Genomic DNA, 23282 nt, shown 5'->3' on the forward strand with positions numbered 1-23282 from the left:
ACCTACACCAGGTCTTCCTAGTCATCACCTACACCAGGTCTTCCTAGTCATCACCTACACCAGGTCTTCCTAGTCATCACCTACACCAGGTCTTCCTAGTCATCACCAGGTCTTCCTAGTCATCACCTACACCAGGTCTTCCTAGTCATCACCTACACCAGGTCTTCCTAGTCATCACCTACACCAGGTATTCCTAGTCATCACCTACACCAGGTCTTCCTAGTCATCACCTACAACAGGTCTTCCTAGTCATCACCAGGTCTTCCTAGTCATCACCAGGTCTTCCTAGTCATCACCTACACCAGGTCTTCCTAGTCATCACCTACACCAGGTCTTCCTAGTCATCACCTACACCAGGTCTTCCTAGTCATCACCTACACCAGGTCTTCCTAGTCATCACCTACACCAGGTCTTCCTAGTCATCACCTACACCAGGTCTTCCTAGTCATCACCTATACCAGGTCTTCCTAGTCATCACCTACACCAGGTCTTCCTGGTCATCACCTACACCAGGTCTTCCTGGTCATCACCTACACCAGGTCTTCATAGTCATCACCAGGTCTTTCTAGTCATTACGTATACCAGGTCTTCCTAGTCATCACCTACACCAGGTCTTCCTAGTCATTACCTACACCAGGTCTTCCTAGTCATTACCTACACCAGGTCTTCCTAGTCATTACCTACACCAGGTCTTCCTAGTCATTACCTATACCAGGTCTTCCTAGTCATCACCTACACCAGGTCTTCATAGTCATCACCAATACCAGGTCTTCCTAGTCATCACCAGGTCTTCCTAGTCATCACCTACACCAGGTCTTCATAGTCATCACCAGGTCTTCATAGTCATCACCAGGTCTTCATAGTCATTACCTATACCAGGTCTTCCTAGTCATCACCTACACCAGGTCTTCATAGTCATCACCAATACCAGGTCTTCCTAGTCATCACCAGGTCTTCCTAGTCATCACCAGGTCTTCCTAGTCATCACCTATACCAGGTCTTCCTAGTCATTACCAGGTCTTCCTAGTCATTACCTATACCAGGTCTTCCTAGTCATCACCTATACCAGGTCTTCCTGGTCATTACCAGGTCTTCCTAGTCATTACCTATACCAGGTCTTCCTAGTCATCACCTATACCAGGTCTTCCTGGTCATTACCAGGTCTTCCTAGTCATTACCTATACCAGGTCTTCCTAGTCATCACCAGGTCTTCCTAGTCATCACCTATACCAGGTCTTCATAGTCATCACCTACAACAGGTCTTCCTAGTCATCACCTACAACAGGTCTTCCTAGTCATCACCTACACCAGGTCTTCATAGTCATCACCAGGTCTTCATAGTCATCACCAATACCAGGTCTTCCTAGTCATCACCAGGTCTTCCTAGTCATCACCAGGTCTTCATAGTCATCACCAGGTCTTCATAGTCATCACCAGGTCTTCATAGTCATCACCAGGTCTTCCTAGTCATCACCTATACCAGGTCTTCCTAGTCATTACCTATACCAGGTCTTCCTAGTCATTACCAGGTCTTCCTAGTCATTACCAGGTCTTCCTAGTCATTACCTATACCAGGTCTTCCTAGTCATCACCTATACCAGGTCTTCCTGGTCATTACCAGGTCTTCCTAGTCATTACCTATACCAGGTCTTCCTAGTCATCACCAGGTCTTCCTAGTCATCACCTACACCAGGTCTTCCTAGTCATTACCTATACCAGGTCTTCATAGTCATCACCAGGTCTTCCTAGTCATTACCTATACCAGGTCTTCCTAGTCATTACCTATACCAGGTCTTCCTAGTCATTACCTATACCAGGTCTTCCTAGTCATTACCTATACCAGGTCTTCATAGTCATCACCTATACCAGGTCTTCCTAGTCATTACCTATACCAGGTCTTCATAGTCATCACCAGGTCTTCCTAGTCATTACCTATACCAGGTCTTCCTAGTCATTACCTATACCAGGTCTTCCTAGTCATTACCTATACCAGGTCTTCCTAGTCATTACCTATACCAGGTCTTCCTAGTCATCACCTATACCAGGTCTTCCTAGTCATCACCTATACCAGGTCTTCCTAGTCATCACCTACACCAGGTCTTCCTAGTCATCACCTACACCAGGTCTTCCTAGTCATCACCAGGTCTTCCTAGTCATCACCAGGTCTTCCTAGTCATCACCTACACCAGGTCTTCCTAGTCATTACCTATACCAGGTCTTCATAGTCATCACCAGGTCTTCCTAGTCATTACCTATACCAGGTCTTCCTAGTCATTACCTATACCAGGTCTTCCTAGTCATTACCTATACCAGGTCTTCCTAGTCATTACCTATACCAGGTCTTCCTAGTCATCACCTATACCAGGTCTTCCTAGTCATCACCTACACCAGGTCTTCCTAGTCATCACCTACACCAGGTCTTCCTAGTCATCACCTACACCAGGTCTTCCTAGTCATTACCTACACCAGGTCTTCCTAGTCATCACCCATACCAGGTCTTCCTAGTCATTACCTATACCAGGTCTTCCTAGTCATCACCTATACCAGGTCTTCCTAGTCATCACCTATACCAGGTCTTCCTAGTCATCACCTATACCAGGTCTTCCTAGTCATCACCTATATACCAGGTCTTCCTAGTCATCACCTATACCAGGTCTTCATAGTCATCACCTATACCAGGTCTTCCTAGTCATCACCTACACCAGGTCTTCATAGTCATCACCTACACCAGGTCTTCATAGTCATCACCTATACCAGGTCTTCCTAGTCATCACCTATACCAGGTCTTCATAGTCATCACCTATACCAGGTCTTCCTAGTCATCACCTATACCAGGTCTTCCTAGTCATTACCTATACCAGGTCTTCCTAGTCATCACCTACACCATGTCTTCCTAGTCATTACCTACACCAGGTCTTCCTAGTCATTACCTATACCAGGTCTTCCTAGTCATTACCTATACCAGGTCTTCCTAGTCATTACCTATACCAGGTCTTCCTAGTCATTACCTATAACAGGTCTTCCTAGTTATCACCTACACCAGGTCTTCCTAGTCATCACCTACACCAGGTCTTCATAGTCATCACCTACACCAGGTCTTCATAGTCATCACCAGGTCTTCCTAGTCATTACCTATACCAGGTCTTCATAGTCATCACCTACACCAGGTCTTCATAGTCATCACCTACACCAGGTCTTCATAGTCATCACCAGGTCTTCCTAGTCATTACCTATACCAGGTCTTCCTAGTCATTACCTATACCAGGTCTTCCTAGTCATCACCTACACCAGGTCTTCCTAGTCATCACCTACACCAGGTCTTCATAGTCATCAGCAGGTCTTCCTAGTCATCAGGTCTTCCTAGTCATCACCTATACCAGGTCTTCCTAGTCATCACCTACACCAGGTCTTCCTAGTCATCACCTACACCAGGTCTTATAATATATAATAATAATAATATTAGTCATCAGCAGGTCTTCCTAGTCATCAGCAGGTCTTCCTAGTCATCAGCAGGTCTTCCTAGTCATCACCTATACCAGGTCTTCCTAGTCATCAGCAGGTCTTCCTAGTCATCAGCAGGTCTTCCTAGTCATCAGCAGGTCTTCCTAGTCATCACCTATACCAGGTCTTCCTAGTCATCAGCAGGTCTTCCTAGTCATCAGCAGGTCTTCCTAGTCATCAGCAGGTCTTCCTAGTCATCACCTATACCAGGTCTTCCTAGTCATCACCTATACCAGGTCTTCCTAGTCATCACCTATACCAGGTCTTCCTAGTCATCACCAGGTCTTCCTAGTCATCACCAGGTCTTCCTAGTCATCACCAGGTCTTCCTAGTCATCACCAGGTCTTCATAGTCATCACCAGGTCTTCCTAGTCATCACCTATACCAGGTCTTCCTAGTCATCACCTATACCAGGTCTTCCTAGTCATCACCTATACCAGGTCTTCCTAGTCATCACCTATACCAGGTCTTCCTAGTCATCACCTATACCAGGTCTTCCTAGTCATTACCTACACCAGGTCTTCCTAGTCATTACCTACACCAGGTCTTCCGAGTCATTACCTATACCAGGTCTTCCTAGTCATTACCTATACCAGGTCTTCCTAGTCATTACCTATACCAGGTCTCCCTAGTCATTACCTACACCAGGTCTTCCTAGTCATTACCTACGCCAGGTCTTCCTAGTCATCACCTACACCAGGTCTTCATAGTCATCACCAGGTCTTCCTAGTCATTACCTATACCAGGTCTTCATAGTCATCACCAGGTCTTCCTAGTCATCACCACCTAGTCATCACCAGGTCTTCATAGTCATCACCAGGTCTTCCTAGTCATTACCTATACCAGGTCTTCATAGTCATCACCAGGTCTTCCTAGTCATCACCTACACCAGGTCTTCATAGTCATCACCAGGTCTTCCTAGTCATTACCTATACCAGGTCTTCCTAGTCATTACCTATACCAGGTCTTCCTAGTCATTACCTATACCAGGTCTTCCTAGTCATTACCTATACCAGGTCTTCATAGTCATCACCAGGTCTTCCTAGTCATTACCTATACCAGGTCTTCCTAGTCATTACCTACACCAGGTCTTCCTAGTCATTACCTATACCAGGTCTTCCTAGTCATTACCTATACCAGGTCTTCCTAGTCATTACCTATACCAGGTCTTCCTAGTCATTACCTATACCAGGTCTTCCTAGTCATCACCTATACCAGGTCTTCCTAGTCATCACCTACACCAGGTCTTCCTAGTCATCACCTACACCAGGTCTTCCTAGTCATTACCTACACCAGGTCTTCCTAGTCATTACCTACACCAGGTCTTCCTAGTCATCACCAGGTCTTCCTAGTCATCACCAGGTCTTCCTAGTCATTACCTATACCAGGTCTTCATAGTCATCACCAGGTCTTCCTAGTCATTACCTACACCAGGTCTTCCTAGTCACCTACACCAGGTCTTCCTAGTCATTACCTACACCAGGTCTTCTAGTCATCACCAGGTCTTCCTAGTCATTACCTATACCAGGTCTTCTAGTCATCACCAGGTCTTCCTAGTCATTACCTATACCAGGTCTTCCTAGTCATTACCTATACCAGGTCTTCCTAGTCATCACCAGGTCTTCCTAGTCATTACCTATACCAGGTCTTCCTAGTCATTACCTACACCAGGTCTTCCTAGTCATCACCTACACCAGGTCTTCCTAGTCATTACCTATACCAGGTCTTCCTAGTCATCACCAGGTCTTCCTAGTCATTACCTATACCAGGTCTTCCTAGTCATTACCTATACCAGGTCTTCCTAGTCATCACCAGGTCTTTCTAGTCATTACCTACACCAGGTCTTCCTAGTCATCACCAGGTCTTCCTAGTCATACCAGGTCTTCCTAGTCATCACCTATACCAGGTCTTCCTAGTCATCACCAGGTCTTACCAGGTCTTCCTAGTCATCACCTATACCAGGTCTTCCTAGTCATCACCTATACCAGGTCTTCCTAGTCATCACCAGGTCTTCCTAGTCATCACCTATACCAGGTCTTCCTAGTCATCACCAGGTCTTCCTAGTCATCACCTATACCAGGTCTTCCTAGTCATTACCTATACCAGGTCTTCCTAGTCATACCTATACCAGGTCTTCCTAGTCATTACCTATACCAGGTCTTCCTAGTCATCACCTATACCAGGTCTTCCTAGTCATCACCTATACCAGGTCTTCCTAGTCATTACCTATACCAGGTCTTCCTAGTCATCACCTATACCAGGTCTTCCTAGTCATTACCTATACCAGGTCTTCCTAGTCATCACCTATACCAGGTCTTCCTAGTCATCACCTATACCAGGTCTTCCTAGTCATTACCTATACCAGGTCTTCCTAGTCATCACCAGGTCTTCCTAGTCATTACCTATACCAGGTCTTCCTAGTCATTATCACCAGGTCTTCCTAGTCATCACCTACACCAGGTCTTCCTAGTCATTACCTATACCAGGTCTTCCTAGTCATTACCTATACCAGGTCTTCCTAGTCATCACCAGGTCTTCCTAGTCATTACCTATACCAGGTCTTCCTAGTCATTACCTATACCAGGTCTTCCTAGTCATCACCTATACCAGGTCTTCCTAGTCATTACCTATACCAGGTCTTCCTAGTCATCACCTATACCAGGTCTTCCTAGTCATCACCTATACCAGGTCTTCTAGTCATCACCTATACCAGGTCTTCCTAGTCATCACCTACACCAGGTCTTCCTAGTCATTACCTACACCAGGTCTTCCTAGTCATTACCTACACCAGGTCTTCCTAGTCATCACCTACACCAGGTCTTCCTAGTCATCACCTACACCAGGTCTTCCTAGTCAGGTCCTGTCCTGTGACAGGTGAAAGGTTGGACGGAGTGAAGGACAAAGTGAAACACACAGTGTAGAAGGACAGAGTGAAGGACAGAGTGAAGGACAGAGTGAAGGACAGAGTGAAGGACAGAGTGAAGGACAGAGTGAAGGACAGAGTGAAGGACAGAGAAGGACAGAGAGAGAGGAATTGAGCCTCACCGTCCGGTAACACCTGTATGCCTTTCTTCAACTGGTTGTTGTTCTGGGTTGTTGAGCTCTTGTCTCCGGGGAACTTGGGCCCGTCTGTGCTGCTGGAAGTCTTACCTGAAGAGTTTAGATTCTGAAAGAGGTAACAGGGAGAGAAGCAGGGTTTAGATTCTGGAGAGACAGGAAGAGAAGCAGCGTCGTGAAGAAGGCGCAGCAGCGCCTATTCAACCTCAGGAGGCTGAAGAAATTCGGCTTGTCACCAAAAGCACTCACAAACTTCTACAGATGCACAATCGAGAGCATCCTGGCGGGCTGTATCACCGCCTGGAGCAACTGCTCCGCCCTCAACCGTAAGGCTCTCCAGAGGGTAGTGAGGACTGCACAACGCATCACCGGGGGCAAACTACCTGCCCTCCAGGACACCTACACCACCCGTTGTTACAGGAAGGCCATAAAGATCATCAAGGACATCAACCACCCGAAGCACTGCCTGTTCACCCCGCTATCATCCAGAAGGCGAGGTCAGTACAGGTGCATCAAAGCTGGGACCGAGAGACTGAAAAACAGCTTCTATCTCAAGGCCATCAGACTGTTAAATAGCCACCACTAACATTGAGTGGCTGCTGCCAACACACTGTCATTGACACTGACCCAACTAGCCATTTTAATAATGGGAATTGATGGGAAATGATGTAAATATATCACTAGCCACTTTAAACAATGCTACCTTATATAATGTTACTTACCCTACATTATTCATCTCATATGCATATGTATATACTGTACTCTACAACATCGACTGCATCCTTATGTAACACATGTATCACTAGCCACTTTAACTATGCCACTTTGTTTACTTTGTCTACACACTCATCTCATATGTATATACTGTACTCGATACCATCTACTGTATGCTGCTCTGTACCATCACTCATTCATATATCCTTATGTACATGTTCCTTATCCCCTTACACTGTGTATAAGACAGTAGTTTTGGAATTGTTAGTTAGATTACTTGTTGGTTATCACTGCATTGTCGGAACTAGAAGCACAAGCATTTCGCTACACTCGCATTAACATCTGCTAACCATGTGTATGTGACAAATAAAATTTGATTTGATTTGATTTGAGTTTAGATTCTGGAGAGAGAGACAGGAAGAGAAGCAGAGTTTAGATTCTGGAGAGAGAGACAGGAAGAGAAGCAGAGTTTAGATTCTGGAGAGAGAGACAGGAAGAGAAGCAGAGTTTAGATTCTGGAGAGAGAGACAGGAAGAGAAGCAGAGTTTAGATTCTGGAGAGAGAGACAGGAAGAGAAGCAGAGTTTAGATTCTGGAGAGAGAGACAGGAAGAGAAGCAGAGTAGATTCTGGAGAGAGAGACAGGAAGAGAAGCAGAGTAGATTCTGGAGAGAGAGACAGGAAGAGAAGCAGAGTAGATTCTGGAGAGAGACAGGAAGAGAAGCAGAGTAGATTCTGGAGAGAGACAGGAAGAGAAGCAGAGAGGGACAGGAAGAGAAGCAGGAAGAGAAGCAGAGTAGATTCCAGGGAGGGATGAAGAGGCATAGTGAAAGAGCACATTCTACACAGGGAGGAAGAATCCTGTTCGAGTCCCAGTATCTTTCCCTGTGCGGCTGGTTCTCCTCCGAACACTAAAGATACAGTCTAATAACGTCACTGAAACGGTCTTCACTAAATTGAACTACTTCCTGTGGGATAAATAGAACTACACTTCAGAACAGAAAAACAGGGAAACTAACACTGGCTTCATTAACTTCTGGGTGACAGGGGGCAGTATTTGCACGTCCGGATGAAATGCATGCCCAAATTCTACTGCCTGCTACTCATCCCCAGAAAATAAAATGTGCATATTATTAGTAGATCTGAATAGAAAACACTCTGAAGTTTCTAAAACTGTTTGAATCATGTCTGTGAGTATAACAGAACTTATTTAGCAGGTGAAACCCGAGGACAAACCATTCAGATTTTTTGTTGTTGCGGTCACTCTCTTGTCAATGGGTTTTCATTGGGAATCCAGATTTCTAAGGGACCTTCTTGCAGTTCCTATCGCTTCCACTGGATGTCAACAGTCTTTAGAAATTGGTTGAGGTTATTCCTTTGTGTAATGAAGAAGTACGGCCATCTTGAACAAGGGTCACTTGAAGTGTACTGTTAGATAGAGGCGCGTGACCAGAAAGCTAGCTTCAGTTTTATTGATTATGTTAAAAAATACCTAAAGTTGTATTACAAAAGTAGTTTGAAATGTTTTGGCAAAGTTCACAGGTAACTTTTGAGATATTTTGTAATCACGTTGAGCAAGTTGGAACCGGTGTTTTTCTGGATCAAACGCGCCAAATAAAAATTGACATTTTGGATATATATCGACAGAATTCATCGAACAAAAGGACCATGTGTGATGTTTATGGGACATATTGGAGCCAACAGAAGAAGCTCGTCAAAGTTAAGGCATGATTTATATGTTTATATCTGCATTTTGTGTCGCGCCTGCAGGGTTGAAATATGCTTTCTTGCTTTGTTTACTATGATGCTATCCTCAGATTAATAGCATCGTTTACTTTCGCCTAAAAGTCTTTTTGAAATCTAACTTGTTGGCCGGATTCACAACAAGTGCAGCTTTAATTTGCTATATTGCATGTGTGATTTAATGAAAGTTTGATTTTTATAGTAATTTATTTGAATTTCACACTCTGCATTTGCCCTGGCTTTTGGGACGCTAGCGTCCCACATATCCCAGAGAGGTTAAACAGCCCTACTACAATGGATTTCAAAAGCCACGTCCATAGTAAACAGCAGCTCACAAGTCCCTCATCAGTCTCCCTCTGAAGCCATTAGAGATGCTGTTTCAGACAGTGACCGTGTTGATTTACCCAGCAGCCCCCTGCTACTAGAACACAAGTCCCTCATCCGTCTCCCTCTGAAGCCATTAGAGATGCTGTTTCAGACAGTGACCGTGTTGATTTACCCAGCAGCCCCCTGCTACCAGAACACATGTCCCTCATCCGTCTCCCTCTCAATCCATTAGAGATGCTGTTTCAGACAGTGACCGTGTTGATTTACCCAGCAGCCCCCTGCTACTAGAACACATGTCCCTGCAACATGAATCAATAATAAGTTAGTTTGTCCTAGTTTAGTTCCAGGTCTCTCTACCCCATTGACGAAGCCTCAGAGCTGAGCTACATTAGTCACACAGACGATGATCAACTCCACTCAGCAGGAACACCACCAAACAGACCTTATATCACATCTCTAAGTTCCTCGTAGAGATGAAAGACCCACCGTTTTGCTGTCGTCGTTGTTCGACGTGGGGTCCTTGTAGTTGGGACCAGGCAGTGCAGGGAAGTCCTCGTTATGGATGGAGAAGTCTTGGGACTGTTCGTTTGAGGGTTTGGTGACCATTCCAACTGCAGTACAGGAGGACAGGATGGACAGGCTGTAGCTCAGGTAAATACAGGGACAGAGAAGATCTTATCTCTCCAGAAGACAACCATCAACATCATGGCATCCCAGCAACCCAGAGGCAAAGGTAAACATGTTTTATTTTCTCACAGACTGGGACACACTCATCATAGAGCCCTCACAGCCAGTGGGTTGAGGAGAGGAGGTAGGGGGTCTCACCATAGAGAGCCCTCCCAGCCAGTGGGTTGAGGAGAGGAGGTAGGGGGTCTCACCATAGAGAGCCCACCCAGCCAGTGGGTTGAGGAGAAGAGGTTGGGGGTCTCACCATAGAGAGCCCTCCCAGCCAGTGGGTTGAGGAGAGGAGGTAGGGGTCTCACCATAGAGAACCAGTGGGTTGAGGAGAGGAGGTAGGGGTTCTCACCATAGAGAACCAGTGGGTTGAGGAGAGGAGGTAGGGGGTCTCACCATAGAGAACCAGTGGGTTGAGGAGAGGAGGTTGGGAGTCTCACCATAGAGAACCAGTGGGTTGAGGAGAGGAGGTTGGGGGTCTCACCATAGAGAGCCCTCCCAGCCAGTGGGTTGAGGAGAAGAGGTAGGGGGTCTCACCATAGAGAACCAGTGGGTTGATGAGAAGAGGTAGGGGTTCTCACCATAGAGAGCCCTCCCAGCCAGTGGGTTGAGGAGAGGAGGTAGGGGGTCTCACCATAGAGAACCAGTGGGTTGAGGAGAGGAGGTATTTGGTCTCACCATAAGGAGCCCTCCCAGCCAGTGGGTTGAGGAGAGGAGGTAGGGGGTCTCACCATAGAGAACCAGTGGGTTGAGGAGAGGAGGTAGGGGTTCTCACCATAGAGAACTAGTGGGTTGAGGAGAGGAGGTAGGGGGTCTCACCATAGAGAACCAGTGGGTTGAGGAGAGGAGGTTGGGGGTCTCACCATAGAGAACCAGTGGGTTGAGGAGAGGAGGTTGGGGGTCTCACCATAGAGAACCAGTGGGTTGAGGAGAGGAGGTAGGGGTCTCACCATAGAGAACCAGTGGGTTGAGGAGAGGAGGTTGGGGGTCTCACCATAGAGAACCAGTGGGTTGAGGAGAGGAGGTTGGGGGTCTCACCATAGAGAACCAGTGGGTTGAGGAGAGGAGGTAGGGTGTCTCACCATAGAGAACCAGTGGGTTGAGGAGAGGAGGTTGGGGGTCTCACCATAGAGAACCAGTGGGTTGAGGAGAGGAGGTAGGGCGTCTCACCATAGAGAACCAGTGGGTTGAGGAGAGGAGGTAGGGGTCTCACCATAGAGAACCAGTGGGTTGAGGAGAGGAGGTAGGGGGTCTCACCATAGAGAACCAGTGGGTTGAGGAGAGGAGGTTGGGGGTCTCACCGTAAGGAGCCCTCCCAGCCAGTGGGTTGAGGAGAGGAGGTTGGGGGTCTCACCATAGAGAACCAGTGGGTTGAGGAAAGGGGTTAGGGGGTCTCACCATAAGGAGCCCTCCCAGCCAGTGGGTTGAGGAGAGGAGGTAGGGGGTCTCACCATAAGGAGCCCTCCCAGTCAGTGGGTTGAGGAGAGGAGGTAGGGGGTCTCACCATAAGGAGCCCTCCCAGCCAGTGGGTTGAGGAGAGGAGTAGGGTTCCCACCGCCTTCCCTCCGACTCCGGTCTGCTAACGCTGGGAAGTCTGACAAGTCCAGACCTGTCACGTTTTCACTTCCGTCTACAGCAGGAAGAGAGACAGGACCAGAGAACAGTTAGTCAAGTCACCTCCCAATGTATTTAAAAAGCATTTCAGCAGATAAAACAAGCTTCTAGAGCCTCATAGCAAACCTCTATTCAGTTACAGAGAAACAAACCTCCATCTAGTCAGAGAAACAAACCTCCATCTAGTCAGAGAAACAAACCTCCATCTAGTCAGAGAAACAAACCTCCATCTAGTCAGAGAAACAAACCTCCATCTAGTCAGAGAAACAAACCTCCATCTAGTCAGAGAAACAAACCTCCATCTAGTCAGAGAAACAAACCTCCATCTAGTCAGAGAAACAAACCTCCATCTAGTCAGAGAAACAAACCTCCATCTAGTCAGTTAGAGAGAAACAAACCTCCATCTAGTCAGTTAGAGAGAAACAAACCTCCATCTAGTCAGTCAGAGAGAAACAAACCTCCATCTAGTCTAGTCAGTCAGAGAGAAACAAACCTCCATCAGTTAGAGAGAAACAAACCTTCATCAGTCAGTCAGAGAAACAAACCTCCATCTCGTCAGTCAGAGAAACAAACCTCCATCTCGTCAGTCAGAGAAACAAACCTCCATCTCGTCAGTCAGAGAAACAAACCTCCATCTCGTCAGAGAAACAAACCTCCATCTAGTCAGAGAAACAAACCTCCATCTAGTCAGAGAAACAAACCTCCATCTAGTCAGAGAAACAAACCTCCATCTAGTCAGAGAAACAAACCTCCATCTAGTCAGAGAAACAAACCTCCATCTAGTCAGAGAAACAAACCTCCATCTAGTCAGAGAAACAAACCTCCATCTAGTCAGAGAAACAAACCTCCATCTAGTCAGTTAGAGAGAAACAAACCTCCATCTAGTCAGTTAGAGAAACAAACCTCCATCTAGTCAGTTAGAGAAACAAACCTCCATCTAGTCAGTTAGAGAGAAACAAACCTCCATCTAGTCAGTTAGAGAGAAACAAACCTCCATCTAGTCAGTTAGAGAGAAACAAACCTCCATCTCGTCAGAGAAACAAACCTCCATCTAGTCAGAGAAACAAACCTCCATCTAGTCAGAGAAACAAACCTCCATCTAGTCAGAGAAACAAACCTCCATCTAGTCAGAGAAACAAACCTCCATCTAGTCAGAGAAACAAACCTCCATCTAGTCAGAGAAACAAACCTCCATCTAGTCAGAGAAACAAACCTCCATCTAGTCAGAGAAACAAACCTCCATCTAGTCAGAGAAACAAACCTCCATCTAGTCAGTTAGAGAAACAAACCTCCATCTAGTCAGTTAGAGAAACAAACCTCCATCTAGTCAGTTAGAGAAACAAACCTCCATCTAGTCAGTTAGAGAGAAACAAACCTCCATCTAGTCAGTTCGAGAGAAACAAACCTCCATCTAGTCAGTTACAGAAACAAACCTCCATCTAGTCAGTTAGAGAGAAACAAACCTCCATCTAGTCAGTTAGCGCATCGGCGCTTCGCTCCCGCAGGTAGTATACCTTTTTACATTTCATTATATTTCATTATAGCACAACGGTTTGATTTGTCTAATCTTAGTAACTTCTCAGCTAGCTACATAGCCGTCTTTGTATCAAAGATAATTGCGTAATTATCGTATTTCGCCGTCCTAACGTAGTCTTCACTAGCCAGCTAGCTAACGTCCACTGATTAGCTGCACTGGGAAAACTATTACACTCAACTGAACGACTTGATTAGTGTAGTGTTAGCTAGCTACATAGCTGTCTTTGCTGTCTTCGTATCTTCGTTCCAAGATAATTGTGTTGTTTAGGTTTAGAGTGTGTAGTCTTAGAGTGATTATCTTAATTTACCGAGGTTAGCTAGCCAGCTATTTGTCGTCCTTAACGTAGGAGACTCTGCTAGCTAGCCAACAGCTAGCCAACGCTAGCCAACGTCTTCTGAATAGAACTCAACAACCCGGTCGTATTCACAGGTAGTATCACATTTTCATTTCATTTCATTACAGTACAACGGTTTGATTTGTTTGATCGTAGCTAGCTACATAGCTAGCTACATAGCCGTCTTTATATCAAAGATAATTGTGTAGTCTAGAGCGATTTTCTAGGTTAGCTAGCCAGCTATTGTCGTTCTTTTAACGCAACGTAACGTAAACAACACTACTAGCTAGCCAGCTAGCCCCCGAATAGCAGCACTGTAGAAACTATTACACTCAACGGAACGACTTGATTAGTGTAGTGTCAACAACGCACCCACTGCCAGCTAGCCTACTTCAGCAGTACTGCATCATTTTAATCATTTTAGACAATAAGATTCTTGCTACGTAGCTTAACTTTCTGAACATTCGAGACGTGTAGTCCACTTGTCATTCCAATCTCCTTTGTATTAGCGTAGCCTCTTCTGTAGCCTGTCAACTATGTGTCTGTTTATCCCTGTTCTCTCCTCTCTGCACAGACCATACAAACGCTCCACACCGCGTGGCCGCGGCCACCCTAATCTGGTGGTCCCAGCGCGCACGACCCACGTGGAGTTCCAGGTCTCCGGTAGCCTCTGGAACTGCCGATCTGCGGTCAACAAGGCAGAGTTCATCTCAGCCTATGCCTCCCTCCAGTCCCTCGACTTCTTGGCACTAACGGAAACATGGATCACCACAGACAACACTGCTACTCCTACTGCTCTCTCTTCGTCCGCCCACGTGTTCTCGCACACCCCGAGAGCTTCTTGTCAGCGGGGTGGTGGCACCGGGATCCTCATCTCTCCCAAGTGGTCATTCTCTCTTTCTCCCCTTACCCATCTGTCGATCGCCTCCTTTGAATTCCATGCTGTCACAGTTACCAGCCCATTCAAGCTTAACATCCTTATCATTTATCGCCCTCCAGGTTCCCTCGGAGAGTTCATCAATGAGCTTGATGCCTTGATAAGCTCCTTTCCTGAGGACGGCTCACCTCTCACAGTTCTGGGCGACTTTAACCTCCCCACGTCTACCTTTGACTCATTCCTCTCTGCCTCCTTCTTTCCACTCCTCTCCTCTTTTGACCTCACCCTCTCACCTTCCCCCCTACTCACAAGGCAGGCAATACGCTCGACCTCATCTTTACTAGATGCTGTTCTTCCACTAACCTCATTGCAACTCCCCTCCAAGTCTCCGACCACTACCTTGTATCCTTTTCCCTCTCGCTCTCATCCAACACCTCCCACACTGCCCCTACTCGGATGGTATCGCGCCGTCCCAACCTTCGCTCTCTCTCCCCCGCTACTCTCTCCTCTTCCATCCTATCATCTCTTCCCTCCGCTCAAACCTTCTCCAACCTATCTCCTGATTCTGCCTCCTCAACCCTCCTCACCTCCCTCTCTGCATCCTTTGACTCTCTATGTCCCCTATCCTCCAGGCCGGCTCGGTCCTCCCCTCCCGCTCCGTGGCTCGATGACTCATTGCGAGCTCACAGAACAGGGCTCCGGGCAGCCGAGCGGAAATGGAGGAAAACTCGCCTCCCTGCAGACCTGGCATCCTTTCACTCCCTCCCATTTTCCTCCTCTGTCTCTGCTGCTAAAGCCACTTTCTACCACGCTAAATTCCAAGCATCTGCCTCTAACCCTAGGAAGCTCTTTGCCACCTTCTCCTCCCTCCTGAATCCTCCTCCCCCTCCCCCCCCTCCTCCCTCTCTGCAGACGACTTTGTCAACCATTTTGAAAAGAAGGTCGACGACATCCGATCCTCGTTTGCTAAGTCAAACGACACCGCTGGTTCTGCTCACACTGCCCTACCCTGTGCTCTGACCTCTTTCTCCCCTCTCTCTCCAGATGAAATCTCGCGTCTTGTGACGGCCGGCCGCCCAACAACCTGCCCGCTTGACCCTATCCCCTCCCCTCTTCTCCAGACCATTTCCGGAGACCTTCTCCCTTACCTCACCTCGCTCATCAACTCATCACTGACCGCTGGCTACGTCCCTTCCGTCTTCAAGAGAGCGAGAGTTGCACCCCTTCTGAAAAAACCTACACTCGATCCCTCCGATGTCAACAATTACAGACCAGTATCCCTTCTTTTCTCTCCAAAACTCTTGAACGTGCCGTCCTTGGCCAGCTCTCCCGCTATCTCTCTCTGAATGACCTTCTTGATCCAAATCAGTCAGGTTTCAAGACTAGTCATTCAACTGAGACTGCTCTCCTCTGTATCACGGAGGCGCTCCACACTGCTAAAGCTAACTCTCTCTCCTCTGCTCTCATCCTTCTAGATCTATCGGCTGCCTTCGATACTGTGAACCATCAGATCCTCCTCTCCACCCTCTCCGAGTTGGGCATCTCCGGCGCGGCCCACGCTTGGATTGCGTCCTACCTGACAGGTCGCTCCTACCAGGTGGCGTGGCGAGAATCTGTCTCCTCACCACGCGCTCTCACCACTGGTGTCCCCCAGGGCTCTGTTCTAGGCCCTCTCCTATTCTCGCTATACACCAAGTCACTTGGCTCTGTCATAACCTCACATGGTCTCTCCTATCATTGCTATGCAGACGACACAACTAATCTTCTCCTTTCCCCCTTCTGATGACCAGGTGGCGAATCGCATCTCTGCATGTCTGGCAGACATATCAGTGTGGATGACGGATCACCACCTCAAGCTGAACCTCGGCAAGACGGAGCTGCTCTTCCTCCCGGGAAGGACTGCCCGTTCCATGATCTCGCCATCACGGTTGACAACTCCATTGTGTCCTCCTCCCAGAGCGCTAAGAACCTTGGCGTGATCCTGGACAACACCCTGTCGTTCTCAACCAACATCAAGGCGGTGGCCCGTTCCTGTAGGTTCATGCTCTACAACATCCGCAGAGTACGACCCTGCCTCACACAGGAAGCGGCGCAGGTCCTAATCCAGGCACTTGTCATCTCCCATCTGGATTACTGCAACTCGCTGTTGGCTGGGCTCCCTGCCTGTGCCATTAAACCCCTTCAACTCATCCAGAACGCCGCAGCCCGTCTGGTGTTCAACCTTCCCAAGTTCTCTCACGTCACCCCGCTCCTCCGTTCTCTCCACTGGCTTCCAGTTGAAGCTCGCATCCGCTACAAGACCATGGTGCTTGCCTACGGAGCTGTGAGGGGAACGGCACCTCAGTACCTCCAGGCTCTGATCAGGCCCTACACCCAAACAAGGGCACTGCGTTCATCCACCTCTGGCCTGCTCGCCTCCCTACCACTGAGGAAGTACAGCTCCCGCTCAGCCCAGTCAAAACTGTTCGCTGCTCTGGCCCCCCAATGGTGGAACAAACTCCCTCACGACGCCAGGACAGCGGAGTCAATCACCACCTTCCGGAGACACCTGAAACCCCACCTCTTTAAGGAATACCTAGGATAGGATAAGTATTCCCCCCTTTAAGATTTAGATGCACTATTGTAAAGTGACTGTTCCACTGGATGTCATAAGGTGAATGCACCAATTTGTAAGTCGCTCTGGATAAGAGCGTCTGCTAAATGACTTAAATGTAAATGTAAATGTAGAGAGAAACAAACCTCCATCTAGTCAGAGAAACAAACCTCCATCTAGTCAGTTAGAGAGAAACAATCCTCCATCTAGTCAGTTAGAGAAACAAACCTCCATCTAGTCAGTTAGAGAAACAAACCTCCATCTAGTCAGTTAGAGAGAAACAAACCTCCATCTAGTCAGTTAGAGAGAAACAAACCTCCATCTAGTCAGTTAGAGAGAAACAAACCTCCATCTAGTCAGTTAGAGAGAAACAAACCTCCATCTAGTCAGTTACAGAAACAAACCTCCATCTAGTCAGTTACAGAAACAAACCTCCATCTAGTCAGTTAGAGAGAAACAAACCTCCATCTAGTCAGTTAGAGAGAAACAAACCTCCATCTAGTCAGTGACAGAGAAACAAACCTCAAAAGAAATGATCAAATTACTACTATAACTATAACTTCCTGTCATCAATGAAGGGTATCAATCAGACAGCCAATCAATGCCTTGAACATCACCTGTTCCGTTGAAGATGTTGCTGGATAACGAGTTGTTCATCCCGAACGATGGATTCCGGTTCATTCCAAACCCCGACATACTGAAACAGAGACACTATTTCAGTCGGGAATTCAATTTCACATTTGACTCATTCAGCAGATGCTCTTATCCAGGGCAAATGACAAAACATGGGCATCCTAAAACATGGAGAGAGAAACACCATTTCACTTTATTTCCTGTTTCAAGTTGTTAAGTCTTAAAACCACACAATATAGAAAAGTCCCTAAAAAAGTCCAAACCCCCCATAACACCCTAAGGAAAGGCTGATATGACATACTGAGTCACTACAGAGCTGGTACCCAGTCACTACAGAGCTGGTACCCAGTCACTACAGAGCTGGTACCCAGTCACTACAGAGCTGGTACCCAGTCACTACAGAGCTGGTACCCAGTCACTGCTGAGCACCACAGTCACTACAGAGCTGGCACCACAGTCACTACAGAGCTGGCACCACAGTCACTACAGAGCTGGCACCACAGTCACTACAGAGCTGGCACCACAGTCACTACAGAGCTGGCACCACAGTCACTACAGAGCTGGCACCACAGTCACTGCTGAGCAGCACAGTCATCACATGATCTTACTCTGAACCAAGCTAAAGGTAATTTCTCCCTGTTTCAAGGCTAATTTCATGTCATTGATGAGACCAATAACAGACATTTCATAGCACTGTGTCTGGTAGAGCTTGACATAGGAACTACTAAGGATAGTTGGCTTCCACGTTTGCCTCTGAATGCAGATGGGCCACAGTGAAGACCTGTAAAGGACTGTAATTCTCAGGCTCACGGTGCTGATCTAGAATCAGGTCCCCCATGGCCATATAATGATGATAGAAAAGGCTAAACTGATCCCAGATCAGCACCGGTTGCTGTAATCCTACAATAGAGACTGGGGAAACAACGGACCAAAGTCTCCTCTGGCTAAATGACTAGCGTGTTACATCAGGAAGGAGTGATGCATTACAAACTACACTGTTTTCTAACCAGTAAAATGGTGTTCGCTCAGCTGTGAGGGCATTTTAAAACATCCCCACTCCCCCCATGCCAAATGGGAATCTGTAGGCCAATCAGGTTCTTCAAAAACAGCCCTTTTATCCAATGAAAACATTCGACCTTGTGCTTGATGGAAAGCCCTTATTAACTTATTATGGCTGGGGGGCAGTATCGAGTAGCTTGGATGAATAAGGTGCCCAGAGTAAACTGCCTGCTACTCAGGCCCAGAAGCTAAGATATGCATATTATTAGTAGATTTGGATAGAAAACACTCTGAAGTTTCTAAAACTGTTTGAATGATGTCTGAGCATAACAGAACTCATACGGCAGTCAAAAACCTGAGAAAAAAATCAAACCAGGAAGTGGGAAATCTGAAGTTTGTAGTTATTCAACTCTTTGCCTATCCAAGATGGTGTAAATTTGGTCCGATTGCACTTCCTAAGGCTTCCACTAGATGTCAGTCTTTAGAACCTTGTTTCAGGCTTCTACTGTGGAGGAGAGAATAAGAGCTGATTGAGTAAAGGGTCTGCCTGAAGGCCATGAGCTCAGTCAGGCGCGCTCCCGTGAGAGGCAGCTGCTTTCCATAGCATTTCTAAAGACAAAGGAATTCTCAGATTGAAACATTATTGAAGATTTGTTAAAAACATCCTAAAGATTGATTATATACACATCGTTTGACATGTTTCTACGAACTGTAATGGAATTTGACTTCTCGTCTGGCCTGCGCATTGCGAATTTGGATTTGTGAACTAAAGGTGCAAACAAAAAGGAGCTTTTCGGACATAAATGGACTTTATCGAACAAAACTAACATTTACGGTGGAACTGGGATTCCTGTGAGTGCATTCCGATGAAGATCAAAGGTAAGTGAATATTTATAATGCTATTTCTGACTTCTGTTGACTCCACAATATGGCGAATATCTGTATGGCTTGTTTTGGTCTCTGAGCGCTGTGCTCAAATTCTAGCATGGTGTGCTTTTTCGGTAAAGCTGTTTTGAAATCTGACACAGCGGTTGCATTAAGGAGAAGTTTATCTAAAGTTCCATGCATAACAGTTGTATCTTTTATCGATGTTTATTTCTGTAAATTGATGTGGCTCTCTGCAAAATCACTGGATGTTTTGGAAGCAAAACATTACTGAACGTAACACGCCAATGTAAACTGAGATTTTTGGATTTAAATATGACCTTTATCGAACAAAACATACATGTATTGTGCAACATGAAGTCCTATGAGTGTCATCTGATGAAGATCATCAAAGGTTAGTGATTAATTGTATCTATATTTCTGCTTTTTGTGACTCCTCTCTTTGGCTGGAAAGATGGCTGTGTTTTTCTGTGACTAGGTACTGACCTATCATCATCAGATGGTTTGCTTTCGTCGTAAAGCCTTTTTGAAAATCGGACACTGTGATGGGATTAACAACAAGTTGATCTTTCAAATGGTGTAAAATTTTAATCATGAGATTTCCGTTGTTTGAATTTGGCGCCCTGCACTTTCACTGGCTGTTGTCATATCGATCCCGTTAACGGGATCTCAGCCGTAAGAGGTTTTTAATGCACTGGAATGATCCTAATGGGTTAGCTAGACAGATACATAACTACCACACACACATACACACGTATTTATTGTTGTCACATATAACAGGTTTACACACCATCTCCATGGAGACAGATGTGGACCACTTCCTCTGTACTGTAGTGTGAGGACTAATTAGCTACACTGGGGAAGAATCAAAGTGATGACAGAGGAGAAAAGGAGAGGAAGTGCAGAGGAGGAGGAGGAGGAAGAGGAGAGAGATTAGATTGAAACGGCTTAGTTGACACCTATTCTCAGACCACTAAACACAACCTTCAGGATAACGTAGTAGATATGTCTTCACACTCATCATTCTCCACATCATTATGAGACAAAGAGAAGAGGGTGAATAATACAGTCTAGGCTACACTACAGACTACAATACATTCTAGGATGCAATACAGTCTAATACAGTCTAGGCTACGCTACACTCTACGCTACACTCTACGCTACACTCTACGCTACACTCTGTAATACAGTCTGTAATACAGTCTACATTACAGTCTAGACTACACTACAGTCTGTAATACAGTCTACAATACAGTCTAATACAGTCTAGACTACAATACAGTCTACGCTACACTCTACGCTACAATACAGTCTGTAATAGTCTAATACAGTCTACATTACAGTCTAGACTACAATCTAGGCTACACTACAGTCTGTAATACAGTCTACAATACAGTCTGTAATACAGTCTACAATACAGTCTAATACAGGCTACAATACAGTCTAGGCTACAATACAGTCTAGGATACAGTCTAATACAGTTTACGCTACACTCTAGGATACAATACAGTCTAATACAGTTTACGCTACAATACAGTCTGTAATACAGTCCAATACAGTCTACATTAGTCTAGACTACACTACAGTCTACAATACAGTCTGTAATACAGTCTAATACACTCTAGGCTACAATACAGTCTAGGCTACAATAGTCTACAATACAGTCTAGGCTACAATACAGTCTGTAATACAGTCTACAATACACTCTAGGCTACAATACACTCTAGGCTACAATACACTCTAGGCTACAATACAGTCTGTAATACAGTCTACGCTACACTCTAGGCTACAATACAGTCTACGCTACACTATAGGCTACAATACAGTCTACATTACAGTCTACGCTACACTCTAGGCTACATTAGTCTACATTACAATCTAGGCTACAATACAGTCTAGACTACAATCTAGGCTACAATACAGTCTGCGACGCAACAGTCTACTCTACAGTCTAGGCCACACTACAGTCTAGGCTACAATAGTCTACAATACAGTCTAGGACGCTCTTCAGTCTAGGCCACACAACAGTCTACAAAACAAGTTACGCATTTTAACTGACCTTACTCATACCTCTTCTCTCCCTCACCCTCCCTTCTTCCCTCCCTCACATCTGTGCAGAGTTCTCAATCCCATCTTGTGTTTACCCAAGGCAGTAAACAGCTCCTGACAGACAGACTCACTCTGTTAATGTCCTTACAGTACAACAACGTCTCCTTTCAGCCACAGAGTCCATCAATCACATCACAGGACAAGTCCAACAACCATTTTGATTGAGACTCAAGACTCCTTGATACACTAGACTAGCAGCTATGAGAACAATAAATCATCTATCCTTTTCTATACCTGAAGGGGAGTACGGGAGCACACTGGGGGAAGAGGAGCTGGGCCCATGGGCTGTTAAAATCTAATTGTATTTGTCGCTCTGGATAAGAGCGTCTGCTAAATGACTTAAATGTAAATGTATTTGTCACATGCGCCGAATACAACAGGTGAAGACGTTGCCGTGAAATGCTTCCTGACGAGCCATTAACCAACAACGCAGTTTAAGAAATAGAGTTAAGAAAATATTTACGAAATAAACAAAAGTTTAAAAGAATAGAAGCAAGTCTATATACAGGGGGTACCGGTTAGTAACGAGTCTATATACAGGGGGTACCGGTTAGTAACGAGTCTATATACAGGGGGTACCGGTTAGTAACGAGTCTATATACAGGGGTACCGGTTAGTAACGAGTCTATATACATACAGGGAGTCTATATACAGGGGGGGTAACGAGTCTATATACCGGTACCGGTAACGAGTCTATATACAGGGGGTACCGGTTAGTAACGAGTCTATATACAGAGGGGTACGAGTTAGTCTATATACAGGGGGTACCGGTTAGTAACGAGTCTATATACAGGGGGTACCGGTTAGTAACGAGTCTATATACAGGGGGTACCGGTTAGTAACGAGTCTATATACAGGGGGTACCGGTTAGTAACGAGTCTATATACAGGGGGTACCGGTTAGTAACGAGTCTATATACAGGGGTACCGGTTAACGAGTCTATATACAGGGGTACCGGTTAGTAACGGTACCGGTTAGTAACGAGTCTATATACAGGGGGTACCGGTTAGTAACGAGTCTATATACAGGGGGTACCGGTTAGTAACGAGTCTATATACAGGGGATACCGGTACCGAGTCAATGTGCGGGGGTACAGGTTAGTCGAGGTAGTTTGTACATGTAGGTAAGGGTAAAGTGACTATGCATAGATAATAAACAGCGAGTAGCAGCAGTGTATTAAACAATGTGGTGTCAATGTAAATAGTCCGAGTGGCCTTTTTATTAATTGTTCAGGAGTCTTATGGCTTGGGGATAGAAGCTGTTAAGGAGCTTTTTGGACCGAGACTTGGCACTCCGGTACCGCTTGCCGTGCGGTAGCAGAGAGAACAGTCTTTGACTTGGGTGGTGACCGGGCCTACCACCGCTGGGTGACCGGGCCTACCACCGCTGGGTGACCGGGCCTACCACCGCTGGGTGATCAGGCCTACTACCGCTGGGTGATCAGGCCTACTACCGCTGGGTGATCGGGCCTACCACCGTTGGGTCGTCAGCAAACTTGATGGTGTTGGAGTCGTGCCTGGCCACGCAGTCGTAGGTGAACAGGGAGTACAGGAGGGGACTGAGCACGCTTCTCTGAGGGGCCCCGTGTTGAGGATCAGCGTAGGCAGATGTGTTTTTACCTAGCCTTATCACCTGGGGGGCATCAGGAAGTCCAGGATCCCGTTGCAGAGTGAGGTGTTCAGTCCC

At 46.3% G+C, this 23282-nt stretch overlaps 1 protein-coding gene across 1 annotated transcript in view; it reads right to left on the reverse strand.

The window, feature by feature from the left end:
- The window catches only part of LOC124024735 (CCR4-NOT transcription complex subunit 2-like), a 54085-nt gene that overhangs the window by 27442 nt on the left and 3361 nt on the right, over positions 1-23282 (reverse strand). The window contains exons 4-7 of the mRNA XM_046338532.1: positions 17588-17667; positions 11520-11645; positions 9827-9951; positions 6547-6667 (exon numbers count right to left, since the gene is read on the reverse strand). Of these exons, the coding sequence (XP_046194488.1) occupies positions 6547-6667; positions 9827-9951; positions 11520-11645; positions 17588-17667 (452 nt within the window). The remainder of the gene's footprint in view (positions 1-6546; positions 6668-9826; positions 9952-11519; positions 11646-17587; positions 17668-23282) is intronic.

This window comes from Oncorhynchus gorbuscha, unplaced genomic scaffold (assembly GCF_021184085.1).
Source record: "Oncorhynchus gorbuscha isolate QuinsamMale2020 ecotype Even-year unplaced genomic scaffold, OgorEven_v1.0 Un_scaffold_1985, whole genome shotgun sequence".
In the NCBI taxonomy this organism is placed as follows: Eukaryota; Metazoa; Chordata; class Actinopteri; order Salmoniformes; family Salmonidae; genus Oncorhynchus; species Oncorhynchus gorbuscha.